The following is a 21,817-nucleotide window of genomic DNA, read 5'->3' on the forward strand; positions in this document are numbered from 1 at the left end:
TTTCCTCAGCCAGTATTTTTGTCCTGTGTCACTGCACACACAAATCATCATGACACAATGTGGAACGGCACTCGCCTGCTTCAGTGTCATACATAAATCTAAAAACTGTGACACCACAAAGCCATCTGCGATGAATATTTATGATTTTGTCCAGTAAAAAAAAACCCCAGCAAATGATTGCTCTTGGCCACAGCGATTTTTCATGAACAGATATTAAAAGGTCCAGTCAGTAGGATTTATTGGTGCTCAGCACTGTGGTTACAGATTACAACCAACTGAACACCCCTCGTCTCACCCTCCACTAGGGAGAGGAAAGAGGGCTCACTCCTTCTGCTGATGTGAAAGACTCATTCTGAGGTAACGATTCTTAGTTTTGAGCTGATCATACACTAATGAAAACATAATGATGATTATTATATTCTGTTTCTGTCACCCTCCTAGATCCATCCTACACACTGGACCTTAAATTATGTTCTCTGCTCTTGTTATGATCTTACCATTGCCTCTGGATCGGAGAAGGTATTGTCGAGGTCCACTGTCTCCAGCTGGGCTGGAGGGCTGCGGAGAACCATCAGACAGAACAATCTGTCACAGTCGAGCCATATCACACAAACTAGTGCATGAAAAAAACATCAGCCTCAGGCTTTGCTGCACAAATCCAGTCAGAAGAACTAGAGATTATACATAGTTCTCCACTGCAGAGTATGTCTGTGTATTACTTGAGTTTAAGTGAAGCATAGCGCAGTGTAGCCCCTTCAAACGCCTTCAGACTGGGATCTGGATAGACTGGGTAGTCCTTCAGCTCCTGGAGCAAAACAGATATTCAAAAAGGGAGACATTAGTGGTGAATGAAATTAAAGAATGAAGATGAGAAACTGGCAGATTGTAATATTGCTTTTCCAACTTATTTGATCTATTTGCTTTGTAATAACTGAAGAGGATGATACTCATTTTAACTTAATATTAGAGATATTCATCTTTGTTGAATTTGCACTTCAGACAGGCCTGGACAGAGATTACTGTGTGCTCATTTCAATTCAATAAATGCAGCAGTGAAAGCAGAGATGTATATTGATAACGTGATCAAGCTTTTGGGGGGAAGATAACTAAAGTCAGCCATGCAGAGTGTCCCTCTGACGAACCAAAGCTAATATGTTGACTCTGATGTGAAGATTTACGCGACAAAAACCAAGAACGTAGGATTTTGGCACTGCTGCTGATGATACCGAACTACTCATTGAAGGAATATGTCACCACCAGCACACAATAATAAACAGATAATAGTGTTTTTGTAATAATGTTTCAATAAAGCCATCTGAATAGTTTAACAAACAATTGTATTGTGGACAATGAATTCTAGAGAGAGAGAGAGAATTTCAACAAGTGAACACCCGAATAAAGGTGACTTACGTTGGCTGCGCAGGTGGTGATGTTCAGATGTGGTCCAGAAGAGGTGACATCATTGGAGGGGGTGGAGGAGGTGGAGGAGGGGGAGGAGCCAGAGGGTGAGGGGACCGGCTCCACCGAGCTGTCAGATATCAGACTGCTGGGGCGCTGTGGGAGAGAGAGACGGAGAGAGATGCAGCATGGCGAGAGAAAACACTGAGGCAGACAGAGGAGGTTGTCCACATCACTGATCATCAGCAGCACTGAAATATATCGGACTAAGATTCATAGAGGATCTTAACTCGAGGTACACTTAATTACTCAGAGCTTTAAATCACTAGGACAGATACACATGGATAATCAAACAGCAATCTTTACTTCATAATGATAAATTAAAGGTGAAATATATGTCAGAAATTCAGTTTAAAAATGACCTAAAATTATCGACAGAAAGTGAAGAAATAACAGTTTTGACCTTTTGATGATATCTGTGTACTGCGTGGCTGAGGAACTGCTAGCCTGCATGGCTTACTGAGCTAACTAGCTGATGGCAGTTACAGTAGGCAGCAGTTAGCAGTTGCTCTGGCGTTATGCTGCCTCCCTATTTGTTTTGAGTATGAATTTGACAGGTGGCAGATTATTATTTTTAAAACAATTGCCTATTGCCGGTTTATAATCCAGGAAAAGACTAGTCAGTGGAACTGGAGTTTGAATTGTTTTGTCCAACTACCATTTTAAAAACTAAGATTGAACTTTATACATGAATGTTTACAAATTAACACGTTTTCTTGCTGCTGCCACCATGAGTTTGTTGTCGTGGTTTTCACATGATTAAATCTTACAGAAGAGTGACAGCTTATATGCTAAAAAATGGATAACATAAGTTTTCCTTACTTTTCCGAATCAAGGCTTCAGCATTTGACCTTTTCTGTTTAAGTGCCTCAACTGAAAATGTTTTCCACCAATAATGTGTATGACTTGCTATTACTGTTGCTGTAAATGTGTCAGCGGCATGAGAAAAAAAGCACAGCGGCCAAAAGGTCGGGGTAACAAAGACCACTTTCTCACGATTATAGACTAATTAATCTTGTTATCCCGAGAAAATGAAAGGCAATTCCCTCTCATTAGTTATACCCACCAATGAGGTCAGTTTCTTTTGCCTAGACCAAGACTGTAGCCTACTAGACAGTAACAGGAAACAATAAGTTTGACCCATGCCCATTAGGGGCTTTCCGTACATTTACATTGCCTCTAATGTTCTAATGTGGACGTGCAGGTATCCTTAGCTTTTACACATCACTTAACACTTAGCCTTGAATAAACAAACGTCTGTCTGATGAGAAAGATGTTGACGTTTTCTCAAAGCATATATTCAGAAATATCTGTTATCAGAAAATGTAGCGCTATCATCATAGATATTCATCAGAAGAAAATGGGAATTGGCAATGTTGGCATCAAACAACCTTCAGCTTTAATAAAGACCCACGCTGGTTAAAGCCCAGTTTGTACACGTCAAGTTAAATATAAATATGTTTGTGGGTGCTCTCACCTCGTTGGGGGGTTTGAGGGAGTCCTGTGTTTCCTGTTGTGGTTCAAGTTCAGCGTCTTTGTCAGTATTAGGAGGGGTTTGTTGGTTTCCAGAGGCAACGGGTCGGTGGTACTGTGTGGTGCCGGTGGGGACGTGCCAGAAATAGACCTCTGATGAGTCTGAGATCTCCCGCCAGCCTGGGGGCAGGTCCCCGTCACTCCATATGTCTGCTGATGGGCGATACACAAACACATATTGCCTGTGAGTGTATCACACAAATGCATACTGTACACGTGCATGCTTGCTGGATCACATATGATCGTGACACACACACATACACACACAGGGGATAAACAAAGTAAATTTCAGAGATGGTCGGCCTGTCCCTACTTAGTTGCTGTTGTCATAGCAACTCCAGGGCTCATCCCCTGTAGTAGGACCCGCAGGGCAGCAGCATGTCTCTCTTCCTCTCTCTCCTGCGTTTCTTCTTTACTGTCTGCCTTCTTTATATGTCTCTCCATACCCTCACGTTTACTATTGCTTTGTCATACATCGCAGGCAATCATCACTCGCTTAATACAGCTCTGCTCTCCCTGCTTTTTCCCCCCTTGTTCCCACCCTGCTATCTGCAGTATCCTATCCCTCCGTCCATCCTAATCACTCTCTGCGCCATAAGGTGGCTCACAGGGGCCTTAAAGGTTCCAGCAGTATTGCTGGATTGACTTGCCCACTAAAGAAGAGGCGTTTGGTATATTTCCAGATCAGACAGTCTGGAGGAGGTAGAGGGAGGGAGCGAGGAAGAGGAGGAGAGTGTAAAACAGGCACGATTAAAGGCTGACACAGATATGCAGATTTTTTTTAAAAGACAAACACACATCTAACCTGTCTCTCGGGGCGTCTGAGGAGAGGGTGTCTCCTGGGACAGTGTGGTCCAGCTGGAGTCTTCGTCCTCTGACGGAGTATCAGGAGTCATATCCATTCTTAAGCCCACTTTAGGGAGTCCAGTCTCTGGCTCAGGATCAGGCTGGGTTGGGGGCGCCCTGTTCCTGGTCGGAGTGCTCCTCTCTGATGCCCGGGCCTGTTTAGGGGAAGAAGGTGGGTACTGCTGCAAGAACTGGTTCTCATTGTTGGGGTGCAGCTCCACCTTGATCACCCGGGGCTGGGAGCTCCGAGGAGGCTTTGCGGGACTGCGTGGACTCGCCTGAACCTGGACACAGAGCTCCTCTCTGACTTGAGCCGGAGCCTGGCTCTGGTTGTCTGGGATCCACTCCGGGCTGTTGCTGGAAGAGGAGGAGGTGGTGGAAAGAGGGGCTTCCACCACCACTGGTAGTAGAGGCTGTCTTGGTGTTGGTGTGGGGTCATCTTCCTCCTCCTCCTCCTCCTCTACCACTGGCTCCACCTCCTCCTTCTCTTCCGGGCAGCTCTGCTTGATGCTGGGCTTCTCCTCCTTCTGGCTTTCCCTCTCCTTGGCTGGGCTGGTTTGCTCCTTTTCTGGGGAAGGCTGCTGCTTCTTCTCCTCCTTATCTTCCTTTTTCCCCCAGGTGAGATCCAGCTCCCAGCCCTTCTCATGGTACTCCAGGAAGCTCTTGGTCCTCCTTCTGAACGGGGGCAGCTGTGAGTTGTCTTTTCCAAACTCCAGCCAATCAGAAGTTGGGTTATTGATGAGATCATTGTGGATTTTGCCCTCCGTATTGGCCCGGCTCAGTTCCAGCTGCTGACTCTCAGCTCGTCTCTGCATGTTGGCCCCATTCTTGGCTAGTTTGGGATTTGTTGTATTGAAGAGTGAGGAGGAGGACGAGGAGGAGTAGAGGGCAGAGCTGGAGGAGGACTTGGTAGGGAGACCCCGCCCTCTTGTTACAGGTTGGTTTTTAGAGGCCAGGTTGTCACTGATCCCCATGGCGCTCCGCACACTGGTCATCGCATACCTCTGACGGCTCTTTGGCAAGGTGGCCGAACTCCCTGTCTCCATGGACTCCTTGATGACATCTCGCCCCAGCAGCTGGTTGTACGACGAGCGAAGGCTGAGGGAGGTGGGAGGGGCGGCGGAGGTGCCGCCGCGATTGGCCAGACCCACATTAGAAGGTGAGGAGCCAGAGCGGGAGAGAGGAGGAGTTTGTACTGACATCATGGCTGACTGGAAATACACTGCCGTGATCGAGCTGACGAGAGAAGAGACAGAAGTCATGACAGTCAGAGGTGGAAGAATCAAAAAAACTACATTAGTAAAAACACTTTGAAAATACTCCACTACAAGTGGAAAATCCTGCATTAAAATCCCTGCTCTTGTATTATCAGCGAAATGTACTGAACATATGAAAAATAAAAGTTCTCATTATTCTGTAAAATGTTCCGTCTCAGTATTTTCCTGTTATATCTGATGCTTTGGATTTACATTTGGCTCTGAGATGCATTGAGTAGAAGTTGCATAAAATGGAAATATTCAAGTACCTCACATCTGTACTTCTTGACTAACCTAACCGTCACTGGATTACTGAGACCATAATTTCAAAACAAAAATATTCTTCTTTTAACTTTAAACTTTTTTGATAATGAGCCCTTAAATTGGATTTATCGATACAAGGGGCTAACAGAACTCCCACAGCTGACACCGGCATGATTTACAATATAGATCAGCATCAGAGCTCACTTACAGTAACACTGCGGCTCTGGATGGATGTATGTGATCAGGCCACATTGTGCTATAATCATGGTACCAGAGCTGGAACGACATGACAGTACCTTCTGTTTCACTATGTCTCACCACTGAATAATAGACTTCAGCTGTGCACTCACTGATGTTCCTTCGCTGACAGTGGGTAGAGGGGGTCGCAGTGAGGTGCAACTTTAGATCTACGGCAGCCACATGAGTCATTAATGCCAAACATTCTGACATTTTTGTACTACAATTCTTTGTTACTTCCTGGCACAACAATAGGTAGATAATGATGGAGTACATTTGCGATGAGCTAATATATCTGCATATTGTATCAGTCAGGTTCGGCTTCATCTGTCATTTTAATGCATTCAGTCAAGTTCCTTTTAATTAATTGGGCTTCATTGACGTGAGATATAGATCTGAACATTAATGAAATCCAAATACATTTAGATTAAATTGAATAAACTAGTAAATATGTCAAAAGAAAGACTCTTTTGTGTGACATTTTTCTGGATAATAATGACTATAACATTTATAAAAATGACAAAACTTGTGAAACGTGTGCTCCTGAATAAAACAAATAGAACCCTACAGAGTTCCTATGAACAAGATTTTAAAATGACCTCACATGTGTTCAGCGCTGTAAGAACCTTTTTTCCTGTAGATTTTTGAATAGCCACAAAACGAAGTGTTCCTTATTTTTCTTTTTCCTTAGTATGATAATACTCATTCTTCAGGCTTGATAGCTGCTTTTAAGCCTCTGTGTTAATGGTTGGCCAGTGGGTCAGTATATTGTTAAATCGTTTTCAGCTTATATGTTGTACTTATTTACTATACTACAAAATTATTTAATGTAAAATGACATAAAATGACATAAAACATAACATTAATAACATTACATAAAATATATATATAGCATAACATTATAAAAAATAACATAACATAAAATAATATAACAGAACACGATATGTGATTTGTAATTTCTGATGCAGTGGACGGCTCTCTGATTTTTCTTTGTGTCTCTCTGTGTATCTCTAACATCATCATCGGGCGGTGACATCATCAACTTGAGACAATCAGTACTCTGTCATTCATTTGCATTTCTCTGATGCTACAACTGAACATAAAGCCGATAAAACATCTTTACTCTTTGCTCCCACTGGCTGCCGCACCGTTGCTCCGAGCTATTATTATCGCTACACTGGGGCGCAGACCCTTTTTCCAACCTAACGCACCTTTTACACATAAGGTGTCACTGTTGAATTGTTCAAAAACACGGCATCAAAGTCATGAAGCTGGATGTCATTTGCATGATACTGGGGGTGAGTCAGACCCTCAGTGTATTCATCCAGGACTGACATTCAAAGCCCGGGCTGAGCCGTAAGCCAGCCTGTGGGGAGGAGAAGTGGCAGCCAGCTCCTGCTAACAAGCTACCCGCGTCTCTTTTATCTCTGGGTGATTCAGCCCTGTGATGCTGAATACAGACAGATGGATAGCAACAAAGACAGCGGCGGAGAATCGAATGATTTTAAAGACATGGCACATGTACTGTCAACTTCTGTTCTTGAATGATTTGATTTTAATTTAAAGCCGGTGGAAAACCGGTAAACGGCTGAACGCAGGTAGAAACACACGCCCAGGCACGCAAGCATAATATGTAAACATCCTGTCACATCATAAACACACACACACACACACACACCTCAAACAATGCTGCAGACATCATCAGCGCCTTTTCTCCGAAACATGGAAAGTACAAGGGCAGCAGATTTTAAAGCAGGATAAGATCTTGGGAAAGAACAGAGGCAGGGTTTTTGGAGGGCAGTTGACTCTGCTCATGCGGGGGCCCCTATCGGTCCCCTCTCCCTGGGTGGCAGCCTTGTTGTCCCTCTGTCACTGAGCCAGACAACCACAACAACCTGTTTGTGCTGAGTCTGCGCTGCATGCTCCAAGGCCCGTGACTCAGACACAAACACACTGTCAACAGGTTCAAACTACCTGCGCTGTCTCATCAGAGCAATAGCTATTCTCAATCATTTATATACCTTGTAACTCCCTTCAAATAATGGATTATATTGAAGTCTGAATTTTGGGGCTTATGAGAACATTTTTAAACAAAATGATGTTCAAAATGTATGGACACTAGGGCTGCATGATGAGGTAACAAAATAATCATATTGTGACAATTGCTTCCTTCAGGATTTGTTAATTAATGAATTCACAATATCGATATTATCTCTATAGCTCTAGTCATTTTTGAGGAAATGCTAGCAGTCAAATCTATCTTTAACTCTGTTTACTGAAAGCTTCATTATAATGCTGTTTAGCAAACAATTGACTTTTAAAAAGATTATGTATTCACACACACAATATGGGTTTTTAAAATGATGAATAAGCCTTGACATTTAATATAGTTGCAACCATTTTATGTTGTTTACATGTGGACATTTTCAAATGTTTAATTAGGCACAAAAATGCCCTAAATGCTGTAAAACAACAACAACAACAACAAAAAAACAACAACAACTAAGAGTAAGAAACTAGAAACTGAATGGCACTCAGTAGAGCGCCAAACAGTCACCTTTAATTGGGTCAAGCCTAATTTAATATCAGACCTGAAAGCCCTGTATCACTCTTAATTTAAACCACCCATAACTGCTTAACCATAATTAAAGATCACCAGATCGAGGCTCTAATGTTAAAGAAAGAGAGGAATGATTCCTGATCCATCTATTATCTGGATCTGCACCAGAAGTTAATGGGGTTTATTCTGGGCCGAGCCCCATCCTCCATCCTCCATCAGCCGAGTTGTGATCCTGATGATATTTCCATTAAATTTGCAGCCCTGATCGATACCAAACTAAAAGCCTCAAAAGCTGGCGATACGAGCTTTTCCACCTGATGGCAACAAATTGTGCCTCGAGCCACTGGAGCTGAAAATCACAGCAAATATGTTGCATGACTCAGAGGACGAATTACACATCCTGACACGGCCCCCAGTAGCTGACAAGGAGCAATAAACAAACCAGCGTCTCATCTCCCCATTGTCCCTCTCTGCTACTTCTTCACAAGACAAACAGGATCATCTCGATAAAGATAGCAACCTTTACTTCCTCTCCCCCCTCCTGTCTCACTGTGCAGCCCGATCTCCATTAGTTAAAACAAAGTGGGGCGAAGGAGGAGAGGACGCCACGAGGGGAGTGGTGAGGAGAACAGGACGGTTATTAGAGGGAGAAAGCGAGGAGAATGACACAGCAGTTTGCAGGACAGTGGGGCACGGTCCACACACACACACACATAGACACGCACACACGCACACACACACACACACACACATAGACACACACAGAGGTATTTAAACGGATGTCCTCAATACATCTGTTGTGCTCAACAACAGCAGAGGTCATTCATGAGATGCACAAGCCGGTCACAAGACAGAAACCAATCTGTACACTAATAAATCAGTGATGTTTCGTCAATCTCTTAGTGTTAGGGTTACACTGGAGTGCAATTTAGGATACCAGAATTTAATACAAGTCATGAACTCTCCTACAGATTTCCTTGCATAATAAAAAGAAGGACTTGTTGACAAAAATCCCATGTTCCCTTTCTATGTTAAGAGCAAGGTGTGAAAACAGGATCTTATCTCCTCTGACTGTTCATACAGCAGACATGAGTGTTTTCACCTGAAGGTCACACTAAAGAGAAAAGATCTGATCCATATCCCTGCACATCAGCAATGATCTTTGGGAGATCCACCACCAGGCACTGACAGAGATATCGGGCCTGTCAGATCAACTTCCTCCCTGTGATGGCAGGCCTTCTCTGCTCAACTCTGAACTGCACCCGCCGCCTCACGAACGAAATGCAACAGATGACAGCACGAGCTGGGCACAAAACGAACTTGGGAAAGTCGATGATGTCATGGGTGGAGTATCTGGCCCCTTTTCGCTCCTTGCCCGCCACCTGAATAAACTCCCTCTCCGATGCGTGAGGAGACATCGTCTTTTAAATCAACCTAATCAGCCGAGGTGGAGTTGCCAATAACGCGGAAGCAAAGCTGTCGATATGTTAAGGCGCAGTAAATCCTCAGCATCCTCCACTCTCTCTCTCTCTCTGTCTCTACAGCCCCAGCCCCATCACCAGCACCAACAACAGCACCGCCGCCGCACTGGGAGGGGAGCGCATCCTATCGAGCGCATCTATTTACATCCACTCACCGCTCCTCGGTCAACCTCCGAGCTTCTGCGCCTCTGCTCCCGCGACGACACGCACAGTGGTAGTGAGCAGGGGCCGAGGTCGACAGTCGCTTTTAAGTGCCAGTCCGCCCGTAGCTCCAGCCGGCCGCCCGTATAGGGATCACATCACATCATCTGCCCTCCCAGACCGGCTCGGTGCTCGCTGCTGGCGGCCAAAGCTGCGCGTTCTCTCTGCGCCAGAGGATCCCGGAGCGGCGCGGCGCTGTGGAGCCGACCAATCAGAGGCGCGGACGATGCACGCTCGGCGCACGAAGGAGACGCAAAGCACAATAAATCCACCGGTGTTATTTTGCTGCTCAGGTAATGAAATCACACATCACCGGAGTCTTACGTCATGCATTAGTCTGTGGAAATATGAATGGTTTACACTGCTCAAGGATGTGATTATACATTAATTAAATCCAGAAAGTTCAGCCGACTTAATTATTCTACAGGGGAAGTTTCACGTCCATTAAGCCAAGTTCTCAAAGGTCTCGCCCATCATTTGAATCATCTAGAGTGGAATATAAGGAAAACATTGAGTTCATTCAATTTAGAAACAGTCTACTACAAGAAATCTTCAGATAAATCTGAAACCTGCTGTCTTTGATAAGACATTATTGTTTTACCTACTATTCTTCTTCTTCTTCTTCTTCTTCTTCTTCTTGTTGAATTGAAGTTTCACTGAAATAAAAGCTTTATTCTATTTATGTTGTCATGATGCCTGTGTCTTCCGTTTTTGTATTCATGTTACACCTTGTCATTGACAAAAGTGATCAATAAAGCTTTTTTCCAAAAAGATTTTTTAAAAACTGTACAGATACAGTGCTGCATTTTTCTTAAGTTTAGGAAAGACACTTGTACTTGTAAATGTACCCATAAATCAAGCTGCACCTGTTCTGGTAATGTCCTCACACTGAAACATTCTGTAAAGATCACATTGACAACATTGACTCTGAATTTCTCTCTTTATTGATAAAACTGTTTGCAATGGTAAAAGAAAAAAAACGTCATCACCGTAATGACTGATAATGATTTTATTGACCATTTTAGGAAAATACTATATCCATAAAGTCAAATATGGTTAAAAAATTGAAAGCTGCAAAAACGGATTGCTTATTTTCCACCATTTCTATTTCACTCAATCTCCTTCCTTTTCAAACCCTGACACCTACATTACCCACAATGCAATTTCGGTACTGAGTGACATGACTGATGGAAATGTATCAGATTACTTGCAGCTTCCTCTGGAGCCACAGAAGGTTTCATACTACTTTTTCCCACATATACTGTAGTGCTCCCCAAGACTTGTGAACACACATTTATCTGTACAATTGATGGAGTAACCCCTTTAATATTTGTATGTGTGGTCGCTACTTGTTAATGAAGGCAGAAATAGGTAACAGTACCTCACATGATCACCGTACCTGAAACTGTCCCATAACTCCCAACTGGACATAAAACTAATAATGTTATCATCTGTAAAGTTATTTCCATACAGAGAAGAATATCAACTACAGAATTAACTTTAGTAAGATTTAATTAAAGTTATACTCTCTGCTCCTTGACTGTTTATGCTCATCACTGAATTTTAATGGTAATTAAACACACAGCCATAAAACAGATTTCTGGGATATTCTTTTAATATTGAACTTGTGCGTATAACAACAGAACATCCGCCTTACAGTGCGTCATAATTCACCTTGGTTCTACTATAGTTAACAGGTTGGACTATCACAAAACATTAAGTAACTTCCCTTTTTCTCCACTGAAGTTGTTATTGGACAGCGACAGAGAAGCATGAACAAGTGACTAATTGAGAACGTGTATTATTGAAGGTTAAATGTAAATGTAACGCAATGTAATGTAATTATGACATTCTCGTAGTGTCTGAGAGACAAGTCACCACCTGATATTCCCAACCTACACAAAGGCACCTTGATCACATTTTCTCACCGACAGGGGAACTTGTAATACAAAAAAACACAACACTTGTATAGAAACATTATAGAAAAGCTTACACGATTTTGTAGGCAGAATAATATAAGACCTTTTATCCAACATCTCTTTCAGATTTGTAAAAAAAACTCATCAACACACTCACATTTAGAACTATTCACTCTAATCAAGACATCATGTACACACTTTGACCTTTCTCCTCTGGCAAAAATACATTCACACTATGAAATACATTCCTCAGTTTGGCTCATCATAACTATCCAATCCCTACAGTCCACTGGCAGACTCCTCCCTCAGTGCTAAGGGGGTGGAGATGAAGAGGCGTGGAGGACAGCGGTGGGGGAACACCCAGGCTCCCGGTGCTCCAGGAGTGAGGCAGGAGGGTATGGGTGACAGGGTGACTGGTGGAGGAAGGGACGAGACCGGCCAGGGAGGTGAGATGGTCGGCTACAGAGAAACACGGAGCTGAACGGATGGAACGCAACACTGTGTCTTCTGCAGAGGAGAGATATAATATTAGCGCTGTCATGTGTCATTAAAAGCTTATCAAATGCAGCCCCAACTGCTGAAAAAATGCACAAAATCAAATGACTAATTGAAAGAGGTCCTTACCCCCAATATCTTTGCCGTTAGGAGGCGTCAGTAGGCTCTTGGCCTGCTTGTTGCCAGCCTGAGCGGCTCGTTTGAAATATTCAATCGCCGTCCTCAGATTCTGCTGCACCCCAAAGCCGCTCTCAAAACACTGACCCAAGAAGAGCAGAGCGGTGTCATCCTGCAAACATGGACACAAACAAACATGATTTGGGCTTTTTTTTTTTTTAAATCTACAAGAACAATCATCTGTATGTACAAGGACATAAATCACAAACTGAAACCAGGGACTTGAATAGGCACAGCAGTGCGAGCAGAAGGCTGAAGACGTCACTATATTAAACAATCACATCACAATAGCTTTGTTCGTTATACCTCAAAACTGATTTGTAGCATGAGCAAGTAACATCATTACTTCAACAAAACTGCAGCAGAGTTGAAGAAGCATATTCTATGAATTCTATGAAACAAGAGCAGGTGATGGTGGGGATTCTCTGAGATGGCAGACTGGGAGTGAAGGTGATAAAGCCACAGATAAAACTCTAGAAGCATCTAGAAGGGTACTCACTCCACTCTTTGCTGCCATCTTCAGGTACCGGACAGACTTGCTCCCGTCTCTCACAGGCTCCTGAGAGTAGACTGAGGCCAGGCAGACCTGAGCCTGAGGAGGGAGGGAAACAGAGTTGGTTCACATCCATAGCAACGCAGCAACCAGAGATTGTTTGTTAAAGTGCAGGTACGGCATACGCTTACTCTATTAATCAAATAGTGGATGTACAGAAAATAATAGGCAAATACTTTTGATAGTTGCTTAATCATTCAGTCCTTTGACAAGCAAAAAAATACAAATATTCTTTAGTTCCAGCTTCTCATCTGTGCACATTATCTGCTTTTTTTGTGATACTTAAGTGAATATATACAAAGTTTTATTCCCATTCTCAGAATAAACAGTGACATGTAAAGTTTAAGAAGATGTCATGGCAATTTTCTACCTTGGTGAGTCCAGCAGCAGCAGACTGCTCTAGTAAGTTGATGGCTGTATTCAGTTCCTCTAAGCTCTGGTGACCCCTGCTGGTCAGTAGCAGCTTTGCATAGCGGTACTGAGCCTGCATGTGACCCCCAACTGCTGCCTGCCCGTAGTAATACAAAGCCTTCAAAAGAAAACACATGAAAATCATCTCAAGACGTGTTCAGACTGATGAAGCACTCCAGAAACTAAAGTGTTCTGTCTGGATTCAAACCTTCTCTTTGTTCATGGTGACTCCTCTGCCCTTCTCGTAGCACACACCCGTGTTAAACTGGGCTTTGCTGTAACCCTGTTGAGCTGCAGCTAAGAAACATGTAAAAGCTTCCTCGTAGTTCTTACTCTTGGCACTTTCTAGACCTGCAATAAACAGAGAGATGAAGAGATTAGCTGTGGACAGAAAACAAATATTGTTGTGTTGAACATTACTTGGTGTGTAACCATGTCAATAAATCATTACCGATGATGTTGAGGATAACAGGGACGCTAGAGTCTCCCACGTGTTGGAAGTTCAGTGCTGCTCCTGCCAACCTCTTCTCATCAGACAGCACATCCTGAAAGCACAGACGAGCATAACAAACAAAACAAAAACAACTGAGATTAGACTGACAGTCAGATAGTCAGTCAGGATTGAGCAAAAGATGCTGCTCTCTTAAAAGTAAACATCACACAAACTAAAGGAGGCAGTCTTTCACCTTTTCATTAGCATCTGCAGTCTCTGTGTTATCTTGGTCGGCATCATTCTGCAGAGGAAAGGATGCTGACAGCAGTGATTCCTCTGTGAGTCAGACAAGAATATATTATTATTTTCTTCCTCCCACACATACTGGGTAAACAACATTTTAAGAAAAAATACAAATCTGTCAACTTTTACAAGCAAGAAGCACAAAACAAACCGGGAATGGGAGATTCCTGGTCGAGGAGTGCCCTCTGCTGGTCAGAGTCGGAGCAGTCAGCAGTCAGGTAATCTCGCTCGCTGCTGCTGCTGCTGTGAAGACTAGTGCCACCGGTGCTGCTGCTGCTGCTGCTGCTGTGAAGACTAGTTCCACCGGTGCTGATGCTGCTGCTGCTGCTGCTCTGAGCCAGGGACACATCTTCATTCTGTCTCTCTTGCACCTCCTGCAGACATAACACACTACTTCCTCTGGGCAGGACATCACGTTGAGACACTGGAGAAGCCAGACAGACAACAAACAAAGTCAGGATTTGGATCACACAAGAACCATGTGTGTGCCTTTAACCTGTATTGAATTGCATATAGGTTGAAAAGGATTTGTAAATCATAGTATTCTCTTTCTATTTATACTGTACATAGCGTTCAAACTTTTTTTTGCATGGGGGTTGTAAAATGTAAACCATCCATGTTCATACTGCTTAGTTACAGTAATGTGATGAGGACTCACAGATCTGCAGCAGGATGCGATAGCCACACTTGTGCAGGGTTAAGGGCGCTGTCAGGGCCCCAGTGATCGGACTTGGCTCAGTGCCTGAAGAGAGTCGGGAGTGGATCCTCCTGCAGATCTGCATGAACAGAACTGCAGCAGCACCCTGTGGAGGAACATCAGTTCCACTGTCATCGCTGTCACAACAACATGAGGTACCAACATACTGTATATCCCACGAGCGGCCGACCATGTGCCACAAAGAGCCAACAGTCAGGTGTTCAACAGGTTTTCTCAACAGACTGACAAGTAGGGCTGCATGATATTGGATATTGGATAATGGTTTATGATGCAACCAGATTCTCATATCCTGATACAGGTCATTTAAGATAAGATTTTATTGTTCCCTCACTGGGAAAATTTATTTGACCTAGCAGCTTACACCAGTGATTGAGGGATAGAAAATTGAAACCAGACATTATTGTAATACACATGGTGTGTAGTAGTAGTAGTACACTGAAAATTATATATAAATAAAATAAATATAATTGCAGAGACATTGTACACAAAGAGGAAAAGCACAAGATAGTTGCACTGTGTAAATGTGGGGGATGTGTTGATGTGGGTGTGAAAATACCACACCAAATATTTAACCATATTCAAGAATTTCTAGCACTGGTATGAACAGTTAAAGGGCAAAAACATTGATGTGCTTCGAACAGGGATCCTTAAACAAACACAAACAATTCCTTTCAAATAGTGCATGAAGCCAGGCCATCATGCACTATTTGTCTAATCAGTCTTGACTCAGTGAGAGGCCTCCTGACGTCTTCCTTTAATTTAGAACTGCGATGAACTGATGCCATCCAGAAACTCATATGGGACACACTATTAAATGTGTGAGGTCTTTAATATTTGAAGATGTGATCAGAAAAGACATACCAATCCCACAGCATCCAGAGCTGTGTAACGTGGAATCTCGGCATGTTCGAACTGAAAGGTTCTCTGTTTCTTCCTCCTGTCTCCATCGTCCTCTTTTTGAGAGCTGACAGAAAAACAGCACACAAAAAATATAACAATGAGAAATGTATATATCTATTTTGAATCTACTGTATTAAGGCATCACAGAAATACTGTATTGAAGTCAGATGGCTTAGTTTCTGTTCCCTCAACAAGCCCTGTTCATGCTTACAGCAGATGCTGCTGTATGATGCAACCATCTGAAAGCGAGGCAGCGAGTCTGCTACAGGCAGGGAACAGGTTCAAAGAGGGGTAAAGGAACACGAAAGGAGAGGGAAAAGGGTGGTCTCTGAGGTTTGACCTCAATTCAAAGGTTCTCTTTCATCAGCTGACATTACAGCCAGTTGTCAGAGGGCAAAGACGGGATCAAAGTGACTCATTCAATGCTTTTCTTTTTTCTTTCTGAGCTCTTTTCCTCAGACCTGGTAGAAGTATGAAGAGTGAAAAAGACAGAGGTTTGAGGTGGACAAAGTACCAGCAGTCGGAGGTGTGTCGAGAGGTGGAGAGGACAGTCGAACTGTTGATGACCTCGTCCTCCACATGGTGGTTCTGTGGCAGTCGCAGGGGGCTGCTGCTGTTATATCGATGGAGAACTAAGGAGCGACGGGAAGAGAAAAACAGCAGAATTTGACCTAAAGTCCAGTGACTGAATTTGAGTGAAATAACTGAAGTTTGTCAGTGTCTTCTTTAAAGTCTCTTCTGAAAATGTACTTTCTTGTTTATTATTTTAGACTATTTTAATTTTGGCTTTTCTTGTACATTTTATCACTTTTTTTGTATCGTATTTCCTTTTATCTATGTAAGGATATTGTAAATATGAAGGTGTAGTTTTGCAGTGTAATATTGAATTTGATAAGTTTTTCCTAAATACAGGTGTGTATCAGACAAACACAAATATAAGTTATGTAATCAGTAATGACTCATGAAAAAACGAGAGTCAGGATTGCTATAAATAAATAAATACAGTTCAGAGTAAAGACAAACAGATGCATTGAAAACACATTTCTGCACCCTGATTATTGTATATGCACCCAAACAACAATTGCGAGCAGGTGTTTCATGCTGTTAACTGTCCGTGTGTGTGTGTATATTTGTGTGTATACACTTACTACCGTATTGTTTGTTTTTGTGTGCAGCAGCACTACAGTTCGGCCTTACAGAGCCTGCAGTAATACTACAGTTGTGACAGCAGCTCAACCGGATCTGGCTCCACTGACGACCAAAATAAACGGTTGGTGTCAGTTACACCGACCGAGAAACATTAGAGTCTTGACACAGTGTTTTTGTGTGTGCTAGCTGTTAGCTAAACTCGTAGACAGCTAACAATACCTTACAAACCACAATAACAGCGCTTTCGTCTAAATAAAAGTGACATCTGTTGATAATTAGTCTGCCTGAGGTAACAGCACCGCACTAGCTGCTCGTTAACTAAGTGAAAGTGGGAGTGTATCGACAGTCAAAGACATTTTCTCTCACCTCTCCCGACAAAACCTGAAACTCTCCACATGGTTCGTCTTCTACAGCAGCTTTAGATAAAGAATTATCTCCGAGAAGACATGTTTAGGTCCACTCGGAGCGTCTTCTGGCCCCATGGATGACAGGAGCATGAAGCCTCACTCCTGTTTGTCTGGCGGTCACGAGACGTACCGGAGCAGGACGCTCAACCCGGAAGTGTCGCAGGTGACGCAAGACTGAGAATGTTGGAGAAGGTGTTTTACAGCTGCTCAGCGCCCCCGTGTGGTGTGAGGGGGAATGACAGCCTAATAACATAAGCTAAAACATGCCCTGAGTGTATTTCTGTAACATGGAGAAGGAGGAGAAGAAGCATTTATGGTAAATAAAAGCCTCATACATAATGTATTCATGCATGAAATCACGCAATGGGTACATAAATGTAGATTTTTCTCATGCTTGTTTATATTATTTATGGCAGTATTTATCTGAGGCTGTGTGTCTGTAGTTATTTACATACATTTGTCCTCCTGGGACTGTTTGCTGTTCTAATTTGTATGAGGTCCATATGTTGTGTGGTGAGATGCTTTGTGCATACATATTATAATGTTTATTGTGATACAGGCTGATTTGAGTATTTTTGGACTTGCTAGTTTAACATTGTGGCTACTTTTGGGACATCAAAATAGATAGCTTTAGAAAATCAAAGAATTAAGTGAGTGGTAAATGTAAAGTGCTCGTAATAATATCTGTCTACTGTTCTGCTGCAGCTGCTAAATTAAAGGGTAAGTCCACTCATTTTACACGTTAAAGCGTGTTTACAGGTCTTTGGGAGGACTACTGCTTATGTGAAAAAGTAGTATAATGCCTTTTGTTGCTCCAGAGGAAGCTGCATCTAATCAGATAACATATTCTCTGTGATTTAATTTGCATTTTGGGTTATGCAGGTAACATTGCATTCTATAAAAAACTAAAAACAAAGTAACATCAGAGATATCACCTCTTTAACTCTACATATTCACCTTCCTTGTCAAAACCTGGCGCCCTATTACCCACAATGCAACTTAACTTCGTAGTGACATCACTTGAGTCAATTTATTGATTGATCTAATGCCCTAGTACAACAAAAGGCTTTATACTACTAGTCCTCACCAAGACCTGTAAACACACTTCAATGTGTGAAGTTGGTGGAGTTTCCCATTAATAGACTTTTTTCCCCCCACAGGAGACTTTTGATTAGTAGCACAGGTTTTACTGATTACATTAATAATGGCTCTGTTACATTCAAAAGTCCCAGTAAGTCATGAGATTGTGACAGTGAGCCGGTATGCACAATACCAGGACCCTGAACCTGAAGCAGCTAAATGGAATTCAGCCATCATTAACTGTATAATTTACACACTGTGAAAAATGGCAACATGTCTGTGACTCAGGGGTTTATTCCAACATTGCATGACATTCATTAGATGCCTGTCTGTTAAGTATTAATTGTGGCTTTACAGAAAACGTACTTCAACACGTAACCCTTTGGGCTTTGACCTTTCATACTTTCAATTGATTAATTGAAACCATCTGAGAGGTTTAGAGGAGAAATCGCTTTCAGGTGAAACTGCAGACAATTCATCCACTGTCTGTCTCTCTTACTCCTGGAATATTCATTAACTTATGACATGAGTGAGACAGTGTGTGGGAGTTTTCTCATTTGTATTCAAATTGTGCTTTCCTCCGATGCACCTGCCTCATATTCAGAATCTTTTAAAGACATTCGAAACATGACAAGACACCGCTTTTCAGTGTGGGGTCACAAGCTAAAGCGGTTCGAAACCACTTGTTTAATCTTTAACAGTGTGTTGTATTTTACGGGCTTATCACACAGTCACCATTTAAAAGTGTGGACTCACCTGTTATACTACAGTTTTTCTTTTTTTACCTTCAATAATGGCCTTTCTAATATAGATAAAAACAGAAGTGCTTCTTTCTGCCCTTGAACCATTGCACAGCCTTTTGTGTGAAAACTACCTTTTCAAAACACTTCATACTTACATCTATTGTAAGAAGGACTGAGTATAAAATAAAACATGAAAGCACCAGATAAAGTAGCCCTCTCAACCATCTGAATGTATGGGATATAGCTTTTATAACAGGCAATTCCAAACCATTCAACAGTAGTTTTTATATAGAATCTTAAAATTAAAAGCAGCTGTTAGATTAATGTGGGAAATGAAAAGTGTAAAGAAGCATTCAATGAAAATTCTGACATACAAGTACCTAAATTGTTCTTAAGTGGGATATTTGATATTGATATTATTCAAAACCATGTTTGAACCCAGTGCCTGCCGTTTGTTGGTGAATAAGCAGGCAACCAGAAAGTCATAAACTCCAGTGACAGGGGATAAATGACATTTCAATATTGCTAAGCACTGATTTAGTCCCCTTCCAGCTTTAGATTTCTCGAACTTCAGAACTGGAGTACAGACTGAAACACGAGTGGGAACAAACTGCTCAATTAGTCAGCCCCCGGTGGGACTCTGTTTCCAGCCCGCCTCGGTGTTTTCCATATTGCCCAGACAAATTTGGCCCCCGGGCGAATCAACAAACATTATTTGGCAGTGCAGAGATCTTGCTAACATCAGAAACTACTGCAGGCTAGACTTATTCGTCCAAGGAGGATGGTAAGTGAAAGACATGATGACTGTGTCACCATGGAAACTGGTCAAGGGGGCGAATTATTCCAGGTTTAATCTGACTTCACGACTGCCGATCCGCTCCCTCCAGCCCCCCTGTTAAACCCCCGACTGACTGGAAGAGTGTGTGTTTCCAGGAAGAGTCAGAGGCGTGCGTCACTGTTTGACCCGCGGGCAGAGGAAAGAAAAGCCAAACCGTCCTGCAGAGTGACTGATGGGTGCTGGACAGTTTACTAAGTCAACCCTTGAACCTATGAGAGGAATCCTTCATTCATCTAGATAGAAAGATGGATCAGTACCAGCCTCCTTCTTTACCACAACGCCTCCCAGCCCATTATACTTTAACACTGAGGACTGAGCAGGCCCTCTGATCCGGAGAAACCTCACTGGATGTAACAGACATTTGTGTCCTCAGAGAAATTCTGTGAGAGGAGAGGAGTGCTACAGGAGCAAGAAACTGCAGAAAGTAATGTCAAAATATTGTTTAATGTTTGATCAGACTCCATCATAAAGCCTGATGGTCTCTGTGTTATTCATGACTATGCAGAAACCTCATTTGAAAATAAAATACTGCTCCTCTCTGCAAGCTGAATCTCCACAAAATATTGATTAGCGTTTTCAATATTTTTCTTTTCAGGTATTTATGGTTGAGCATTGCGACAATGTTGTGGTGTGTGCACCAGTTTTAAAACAGCATTTTAAAAACACGGTTCCCTATGTATGCAGCCTGTATCTCTAATCTATACACATGAGCCAATATTCAAAGGCAGGGTGGTGTAGAATTGAGATTGGTGAGGTAATACTTGTATGTTTACCAGTCTTTCTGTAATTTAATACTGCAAAGATAACGACATTTTCTTCACATTTCTTGTTGCAATTTAAACCTAGTTTAGGCTCCTGACAGTCCTGCAGCACACAAATCAGGTATAAAAAAAAAAGTCCATCTGAGTTCATGGGTCTCCTGACACCACCTCTCAAATTAGTTTAAACCTAAAATTAGTTGGATTTTTGCCTTTTAATTTATTCATTAAAGTCATTAAAACAAGTTACAGGCTCTATTGACTCTAGTCCATCGACTAGCTGCAAGAGTGAAATGCTACGTTTGGCATTAACAATCCAAAAACGTAATTTATAAAACTACATCAGCCATCAGGGGCATTTTTTTATTGGAAAACTTTTTTTACTTCTGCTACTTTAAAGCAACATTATGTAACTTTTTTTTTTTTAAAAAACCTTAAAATAAAAGCTTTAAAATAATTTTGATGGTTATATGTCTTGTGATCAGTGTTGGTTAACATTTTTTTTTCGCATTACGTTACAAGATTGCTGCCATTAGAAAATAACTTACTACATTACTGCGTTATCTACTGAGAAAAGTAATGGGAGTACTTCAGAGTTACAAAGAATTATGGTAAAACCCCTTTGCAACTGGTTGCGCATGTCAGCTATATTGTACATGAACCTTTTGAATAAACTAACTAACTAACTAAATAACAGATTACTTGAATTGCAACTCATTACAAAAAAAAGTCTGTTACAACAAAAAGTACTCTAATGGATTACTTTGTAACAAGTTGCCCCAACACTGCTTGTAACAGGGTGAATGGTGTCTCAGCCACTCCGCCCCCCCCCCCCCCCCCCCCCCCCCCCCCCCACCATCATGTTTCTGCACTATGTAACTTCAGTGAGAGGGTGGGATCACAGCGTTACATGACTTCAACATACAAGATTTTAACAACACATTGTTGTTACAAAAGTAGTTTTGCTGGCATTTAGCACCTACGTTTCGTCTGACAAATTGTTACAGACCTGGGATTTGTATTTGTTGCGTTATCACTAACTATATTCTGGAGGTTTATACAAAGGGGTTTGTTCATATATCGCTTACATCCTGATT

General features: G+C 42.2%; 2 protein-coding genes across 6 annotated transcripts in view; both read right to left on the reverse strand.

Moving 5' to 3' along the window:
- Positions 1-10,088, reverse strand: part of apbb2a (amyloid beta (A4) precursor protein-binding, family B, member 2a) — a 50,416-nt gene extending 40,328 nt beyond the window's left edge. Inside the window, exons 1-6 of one of the 5 annotated variants that reach the window (XM_030396311.1) lie at positions 9,791-10,086; positions 3,797-5,073; positions 2,936-3,144; positions 1,411-1,554; positions 720-805; positions 498-558 (exon numbers count right to left, since the gene is read on the reverse strand). In XM_030396311.1, the coding sequence (XP_030252171.1) occupies positions 498-558; positions 720-805; positions 1,411-1,554; positions 2,936-3,144; positions 3,797-5,042 (1,746 nt within the window). In that variant the 5' untranslated portion in view covers positions 5,043-5,073; positions 9,791-10,086. Of the gene's footprint in view, positions 1-497; positions 559-719; positions 806-1,410; positions 1,555-2,935; positions 3,145-3,796; positions 5,074-9,256; positions 9,710-9,790 lie in introns of those variants that run through there. The other 4 variants (XM_030396309.1, XM_030396310.1, XM_030396307.1 and 1 more) reach the window with 4 other exon arrangements.
- Positions 10,089-11,433: 1,345 nt separating this feature from the next.
- Positions 11,434-17,451, reverse strand: dele1 (DAP3 binding cell death enhancer 1). Its single transcript, XM_030396330.1, has 12 exons — positions 17,261-17,451; positions 16,260-16,377; positions 15,707-15,809; positions 14,786-14,930; positions 14,279-14,551; positions 14,078-14,160; positions 13,843-13,936; positions 13,600-13,742; positions 13,351-13,509; positions 12,927-13,019; positions 12,380-12,539; positions 11,434-12,262 (listed from the first exon to the last, which is right to left on the reverse strand). The coding sequence occupies exons 1-12, from the start codon at positions 17,289-17,291 to the stop codon at positions 12,024-12,026; spliced, it is 1,641 nt and encodes a 546-aa protein (XP_030252190.1). The 5' UTR covers positions 17,292-17,451; the 3' UTR covers positions 11,434-12,023.
- Positions 17,452-21,817: the final 4,366 nt, after the last annotated feature.

This window comes from Sparus aurata, chromosome 18, assembly GCF_900880675.1.
Source record: "Sparus aurata chromosome 18, fSpaAur1.1, whole genome shotgun sequence".
NCBI lineage: Eukaryota > Metazoa > Chordata > Actinopteri > Spariformes > Sparidae > Sparus > Sparus aurata.